This window comes from Nestor notabilis, unplaced genomic scaffold (genome assembly GCF_000696875.1).
Source record: "Nestor notabilis isolate BGI_N333 unplaced genomic scaffold, ASM69687v1 scaffold16179, whole genome shotgun sequence".
Classification (NCBI taxonomy): Eukaryota; Metazoa; Chordata; class Aves; order Psittaciformes; family Psittacidae; genus Nestor; species Nestor notabilis.
In genome coordinates, this window is record NW_009945223.1 from 30,147 (window position 1) to 38,197 (window position 8,051).

General features: G+C 38.2%; 1 protein-coding gene across 1 annotated transcript; it reads right to left on the bottom strand.

The window, feature by feature from the left end:
• Positions 1-233: 233 nt before the first annotated feature.
• LOC104412156 (solute carrier family 13 member 1-like) lies at positions 234-3,494 on the bottom strand (the record flags this gene model as incomplete). Its single annotated transcript, XM_010022775.1, has 5 exons — positions 234-380; positions 482-619; positions 1,550-1,711; positions 2,400-2,509; positions 3,391-3,494. Coding segments are annotated over 5 exons (661 nt in total), but the record flags the coding sequence as incomplete, so codon positions are not given.
• Positions 3,495-8,051: the final 4,557 nt, after the last annotated feature.

An 8,051-nucleotide genomic window follows, 5' to 3' on the forward strand; every position in this document is an offset into this window, starting at 1 on the left:
AGATTAGAAGCTTGATGTAAGATTATGTTATTTCAGAAATCTAGCACTTTCCCTGATTAGACTCTCAGACTGGACGATCAGTCTCTGGGACTGGAAAATATGGCATATATTAATAATGTAGATCCCTATTGTTGTGGTGACAAAAAGCATTTTAAATGACTCACCCCATGTCAGGGGAAAAGGAAAGAAACAAACACAATCCAAACCAATCCCCAGGACTTTTTTTTTTTTTTTTACAGCCCAGTGCTATTTGTAGAAGGAATGATGTTTGGTGCCCAACTTGGATAAGTATAGAGATCAAATATAGGTACTATCCATGTCATAATTGCAAGCATAACTACAGCAACTCCGATGATGTTAATGCCCAAACCAGCCTTCACCTAAAGCAGAGGAAAAAGAAAGCAGAAACTCACATCAAGACACTGAAGAAAGTTTCTTAAATGCTAGATGTCCTCTTTAGGGTGTTTTGCTTAAAACTCACCATGTCCATAATAGTTAAATGACCATATGAAAATACAATGGCATTGGCTGGGTTTGCCACAGGAAGCAGGAACGCAAAGGAAGTACACAAGGTAGCAGGTATCAAAATGAAAAGTGGGTTCACATGAATGGCTTCAGCCTATCATAAAATAAAAGAGAGAGAACAGCTGTGAAGGGACACATTTGCCAAATGACATACATAAATACAAACTTATTATATTAACACAAGTCAACTGTGAACAGAACTGCCAGTTTAAATAGTGACAAATAACCTTTTCTGATAAGCCACTTTTAAGATTTTATCTGGGAACGCTTTAAAGGACAAAAGGTGATTCTAATACAGAATAGCTACTGAACTTTAAATTCACGCCTGATGTTTTCTAACTGTAGTTTAGTCCATAAAATAAGACTGTTGCGAAGAGTATGCACATTGCACAAGCACTAGAAACAAAAAAAACTGCAAGAAAGATGAGAAAGTTGAATTTTTGTATAATACACAGGAGGGATTCAGTGAAGCGAGGACTAAGGTTTCTTTGTAAGAGAGAGAAAGGGCATTAGTATGTGTCTAGGCTGGCCAAGAGGAAAATCTACAGACTAGATGATCAGTAAATTTTGAAGAAGAAAAAAGAATTAGATGTTTTGATAAAGATGATGAGAAGACAGGACACAATTTATATAAGGAGAGATGAGAATTACTTATAAAGCACTTCTATTAGCTCTCTTCAATTTGGTCACAGCTTGAAAGTTGCAGTGTTAACCATTTTCACTGAAGATGTGGTCCTGAAGAAACACTAAGAGAGCTGTCCTTTTTAAGTGATTTGACTATTCACAAATAGGAATAATAGTGTTGATTTTAAAGCATTGATTTTTTAGCTAATTTTACTGAATTTTCAGCATTTTCTCTAACAATGCCCCAAACCAACCAAATATCCAATGCACAACACAGGACAGCAAAAATAATGCATGGTGTATTTTATGGAGACTTTTTAAAACTGACTCTTCGAGCATCTGTATTACTACATGGATGATAGAGCAGATTCTAATTAAAAACAACCTGTGTTATACTCACCAAAGGCGATAGTATGGGCAAAAATATTGTAATGGTAGCTGGATTGCTGGCTACTTCTGTCACTGAAGTGACAATAAGGCATGATATCAGGATAACCAGCCACAAGGGGAGTGATCCTAGAGGGGTCAATTTAGATGCTACCCACTCAGAAAGTTTTGAAACCTGCATAAGGAATATGACAACATGATCATGTTTTATAAAACACTGAAAAGAAAAATTAATAAGTGCTATAGAACAGGAATTTACTCATTTGTACTGTATCGGTATTGAGCAGAGCTCAATATTATTTGTGTAAAAGAAAAAATATTAAATGTTTTCTGTATTCCTACCACATATTTTTAAGCACATTTTTCTAATTCAGTGGTGTCATATAGGAACTCATGCAAACTGTATCCCACTTATTTGTAGCTGCACCTCTGAGATGTTTAGAGGAGTCATAGTCAGAAAATTGTAATATGCATACATTAGGCTTCATAAACAGAGTTTGGGTTCAAACCTGCTCGATTTACTGGAGTAGCCAGCAGGGCTCCATGTGGGGGTTACCTCAATGACATGGGACATTAACTACAAGGCTTTGGCAACACTGTGTCTGCACAATACTTACCACCATCAGTTTTAAATTAAATAACAAACAGTAGTCATCATTGTGCATAGTCTTTGAAGACAAAGCAAACTCTTTTTTTGTAACCCTGTTTTCTGTATGTCTTGAATATTTGTCACATTTATTATGTTCAATATTGCTACAGAATAACTTCCTGAAAGAAGAGAATAACTGTGAATCACTGCATGTCTGAATGGCTCCTGATGTGGGTCATGCCAATTGTTCAGTATCTTCTACAAATCACATTACCTCACAGCCGTCTGCCAGAGCAAATCCGCCACCAACAAGAATAGCTATTTCCCAGGGCATGCATGACTGAAATTCCTTCCAAGTAATCAGTGGAGTGTAACCAAAAACAGCTAGAGGGGGAAAAAAAAAGTTGTTTTAAAAAAAAAGCCAAATTAATCCCCCCAACAACATTTAAAAACGTATTGAAAACCAACTTGAAATAATGTGTCTGAGGAAGTACTTGGGAAGTATTTGAAGGCAAAATGTCATCATTATAACATGGAGAAAGTCTTCGATATGAACAACCTGCACTTCCTGGAACAGATCTTTAGCTGATGAAAACTGTTACAGCCTGAAGACAATAAAGCTATAGTGGTTTCCACTGGTGGAGCATTGGCCCTCTTCCCTGTGTGGAAGGTAGCTGTGGGATATCAATGAGTTTACTCAATGAAACTGTGTTGTTCAGACAGATTGCTGAGCAAATGCTATTTCATTTAGACTCATTTAGGTTCTGATCTTGCATTCTCTGTGAACCCCCAGATTTCATGGATTTCAGCAGTATGATTGAATGCATAAAGAGGACAAGCCAGAGGCATTCTTTAATCAGGGTAAATTCCATCTTGGAAGGGAAAAATTTATGAAAATGCACTCATCTACCACGTCAAATTGTATAGGGTACCTTAAATAAGCAGCAGCATTTTCAACAAAATAAACCCAACCCTGCGCATGCAGTTCTGTTCAAAGACCACCACATTCAATGGAAAGATAGTTTCCACTGGTGGCGGTGGGCTACAGGTTGCAGGTTCCTGCACAATACTAGCTCCCACTGCTCACATTAATTGTTGGCACTGAATTCCAGACCAGGGGTGCTTTATATCCCAGTAAGATGTTATCCTGTAGTAAGATCATAACATTAGTATTTAATATTCCTCTAACAAATGCAATAAGCTATATTTATGATAGCATCTCAGATACCTTATTTTAGTAATATCCACATCAAAATATACTCAACTGTTCTCTCCATTTGAAGTCTTAGTCAATGCTTTTGCTGGAATAATAAAGAACAGAAGGCCTATCACTAAGGCAGTTGTTGAGTCCGTAGCATAGCCTTTATACCTAAGGAGAAGTTAACAAGAAGAAAAATACATAAGTATATATAGCCAGGAGGAGTAGGGGAAAAGAGTGAGGAGAAGTATGGAGTGGCAGAAAGCACCTGATATGGACTGACCACAGCCCCCCATTCCGCACCCCCTGCGCCACTTGATGCAGTGGAAAGAGGTAGAGGAGTCACAAATGAAGGAGTAAAGTTGAGCCTGGAAAGAAAGGGGCTAGAGAATTTTGGGTTTTGTCTTTGTTTCTTGCCACCCAATTTTATTTTTAATTGGCAATTAAATTAAATGACCCCAAATCAAGCCTGTTTTGCCTGTAAGGAGTGTCCCTGTCCTTATCTTAACCCACAAGCTTTTTGACCTTATTTTCTCCCTTGTAAGATTGAGAAGGGGAGTGAGAGAGCAGCTGGGCGGGCACCTGGCAGCCAAACAAGGTCAATTCATCACATGTGCAGAAATATTAGATGCAAGCCCTCTACATTCATATATAATCATCTTGAGTAAGCATGTGTTATTTTGTCACACAGAAATAAGCTGGGGGAGGGGAATATTTTGGAATAGCTGATGCTTAAACAACTAGTTTTCACAGTTCAATGACAAATATAGTAACTTTAATATTCTCTGTAATAGACTCAGTCCGACAGACTGTAAAAGCACTGTGCACACCCACAAAAGATGGTGGTTTTGTAGCTGAGAGAATGCAGCAGAGCCTTATTATCACCCTCCTGTGGCTGTCCTTGACAGAGTCACAGACACAAGGTCCATGTTTATTTTGGTGATTTCTGCTACCTGAGAACTGCTTGCACTAGTATTTCTTAAACTGACCCAATATTCTTCTAAGTTGTACAGAGTAGCCCTAAGATCAGATAAAATGCAAAGCTGAGCTCTAAGACCATGTTAACACATCCATCTGATTCTGTTACATGCTGTTAGGTGGAAGTGCTTCAAGAACTTTGATGAAGAAAGTTAAAACATTTTCCTTAGCTTTGTTATTATTTCTTTTATTTTCTGTAAGCACTTCTGCATGTTTTCCTGAACCACTATACCAATATATTTGTCCTCTCAGCCTCATACCATATGTTTTTCTGCATATGCAGCTACAATAGGTCCAACCATAACTAATAGCAGATTTTCCCAGCAACTTCAGGTTTTATACTAAACCAGGGTGTTTCACTGAAAAGGAAAAATCATCTCCCAGTTATATGTCATGGGGTCTGGTAGATCCCTTTGCTTTAAAAACATTGTTAGTGAGATTCAAAAAACTTTAATATGCATAGCACACTGACACCACAGCCAGCACAGTTTACTAACACTGTCACAAAAGCTGCACATGAAACTGACACAGAAGTTGTAGTGGTTCTCTAATACATCCTGTTGTCTGCTAGCACAGAACAGAAGACACTTTTAAAAAACACGTTGTTATTTTGTTATGGTTTCTTAAAGCAGAGAGTTAGGCCTATATGTACCTTACGTATCACATTCAACTCAGTGACCACCAGGACCCGTAGGTCCTTTCCCACCAAGCTGTATTCCAACTGGCTGTCCCCCAAAGTGTGCTGGTGCCTGGGGCTGTTCCTCCCCAGGCGCAGGACTTTGCACTTGCCCTTGTTGAACTAGGGAAGTGCAAGTTTTTACTCACAAAAAATAAGTTTTCTTGATGCAAAACACAACTCTCAGAAAAACTGCTCGGGACACACACAGTATCCTACTGTTAGTCATGCTACTATGAAGGCACACATGGCCCCATTCCAAACAGAAGCTCTTCAATCATTATCAAATTTTGAGACAAACATTTTTTAAAGTCTATTTATCCAAGCTGTAATACAATTGCTTATGCAACATCTACCTGCTTATAACACTGCAAAACTGGTTGTCCTATAAGGAAGCAAAAAAGCTGTTGGTTAAGGAGGTCTCACAATACTCCAACTGAGATCATTGCAGAGAATAGAACTGTTGGCAAAAGCACATAGTGGCCTAGTATTAGAAGTAAGGAAAGGAATAAAACATGCAGAAAAATGAAAGAATACACTCAGTAATGTGAGGAAGTGTGAGTGAAGCCCACCTTGCGTACATCAGCTGTGATCAGTTGCAGCCCAGTGCTGAACTTCCTGTTTCTTATGAGCTTCATGAAGTCCTGGACAAAGGCCAACTTGAAACCCCTCTAATTGAAGACAATACCTCACAGCCTGGAATCAGGCCAGGACATGGCAGGAAACTACTGTAGCAGAAATGACATGTGATCCTGTACTGTCAACAAACAGGGAGGAAACAGGCGTCTTTACCCTGTGCTGCTCTCTATAGTGTTACGCTACATTTATTAAAACAGCCTGCTGTCTACCTTCAGAGGGAGGTAACGGGCTCAGGGCAGGACACTAAAAGATTAGTTTTTAATAGATTTACAAAATTTTCTTAAGAAAAATTAATTGGTAAAGGTAAAGTATATTTGAAAGGCATCTGATAATGGTGATTAAAAATGAGTTCTGCTCCATACTGATGTAGTACCAATGTGGATCAAAAATTGGCTGACATTTCAAAAAGTATCCCTTAAAAAGTGGGGAGGTAGCTTCACTGAATACCAACACTTCTGCTAGGATTCCAAAAAAGTCAGTGTTTGTGTTTTAAAGGAGTATTCAGTAAGTTATGAGGATGCACACAAGGGGCTGAGAGCACAAACATGGATGGTGAGAGTGATGCGAAGTTTTTTCTTGAAGCAAAACTGAGCATTCCATTCAGTTTGTTGAAAGAAAGCTTGTAATGGAATATAATTAAATCAGATACGTATATCCTTAACACACATATCACAGAAAGGTTTTTAATCCAGCAGAGGAGTAAAAATCAGACAGCTGGAAGCTGTATTCAGACAGAAAACAAGGTGAGAGCATGTCTTGTTTAGTTTGGTAACAAAGATGATTATCCACCAGGACAGATTATCAAGGAAAGTGATAAATTCTAAAATCTGAAGAACCTGTGCGTTGCCACCCTGAAATCAAGCCTGGTTGTTTTCTGGGAATTCATGTTCTAATAACATAAATCTCTACCGGGCTTAACACACAGAACAACGTAGCTCTTCAGCATAAATGAACTGATGGCCCTGCTTGATTTAAGACCCTGAGAGTGGGGTTATTCCCACCTAATAAGACCCACTCACTGGGGGTCCAGGGGAGTGTCAAGGTCACTCATAGCTCTGACATCGTGGCTTTCATAAGGACAAAGATCATGTCTGCAACTGCAGAATTTCCATGAGTCTGGCTTGAGACTGTGGGATAAGAGCCTGTGGAAAGTAGGTACTACTAGATTTCTGTTAAGAAATCAGATTTCTAAGGGCAAAGAATATTTCCTTACAGGCATTTCCTGTAGCATAAACTTAAGGAACTTGTGTACATGCTTCTCAGTATACTTAAACTCAAAACATTGAACAATTCTGTGCATGGAAGTATTAGGGAACGAGCGTGTGAAAGATGTAACCCGCAGTTCATGCACTGCTAGAAGCCTCTTGTACATCACAGTGATGAGTGCAATGTTACCACTGATAGAGCCACACACAGATCCTGGGGGTTGAGTTCTTTTTCCTGTTTCTTTGTTTTCTTTACAGAAGATAGCTTACTACTAATCCTTACCCCTATTGTGCTTCTTGGTGGAAAGTTTTCTTTGCTCATAAAAGTAAAAATGTAGTTGTCTGGTTTTATGCGAGGCATAAATGATATGGAAAGCTATCTAGAAATAGGCAAGGTCTCAACAGTAAGAAATACTTTCTTTCCCCTTAAAGGTTTTGTGAGGGAATGAAACAAGTTTTGTTTCTCTTCAGGTTACCTCACCCAAATTATAACATGATTCACCCTAACGTGACATTGCATGTGATTGCACGCCCTTCCAAGGAAAACATTAGAGGAATCCACAAAGTAACATCCCTGTACAGAACCTGTAACCACACTTATTATGAGAATATTCTGCTTTTCCCTGCCAGTGAACATAATCCTCAGACAACCTCAAACAGGAAAATGGGAATCTCTGGACTGAAATAATTTATTTGAGCCTTAAGTCCCATATTTGAAAGGTTGTTTACAATGTCAGTTTTTCAGTATAAGGTGTATCTCGTTAAACTGTGCTCGATGAGCACTGGGGGTTAATATGAAGCAGAAGGAGAAGCAAAGCAAGACTGATTGCTTAGATAGCTGATTGCTTGATTAAGTCAGCACTCCAAAACCCCTTTAAGAATACAGCATTTCATATGAGACAATGATCATTGGCTCTGCTGCTGTTATAAAGAAAAAAGATGTTCTTTTGCAATTTTTTTGTAAATAAAGAGTAAATATTTTTTAAACAATCTTAGTTTTTAAAACACTTTTTAATGTTATTTCTGCACAAAAATATTTTCCTTTGTAATTTAAATCTTTAAACATCTAAAATTATTCTTTGTAAGATCCCCTGACAGACATTTTGGAAGAGCATTGGGGATGGTGTATGACTGTATGAATGGTTGGAATATATTTAAAGAAAAGAGGCATTATGGATGCATGTTCACATGGTCTTTATCATAGAATCATAGAATCATTTAGGTCAGAAA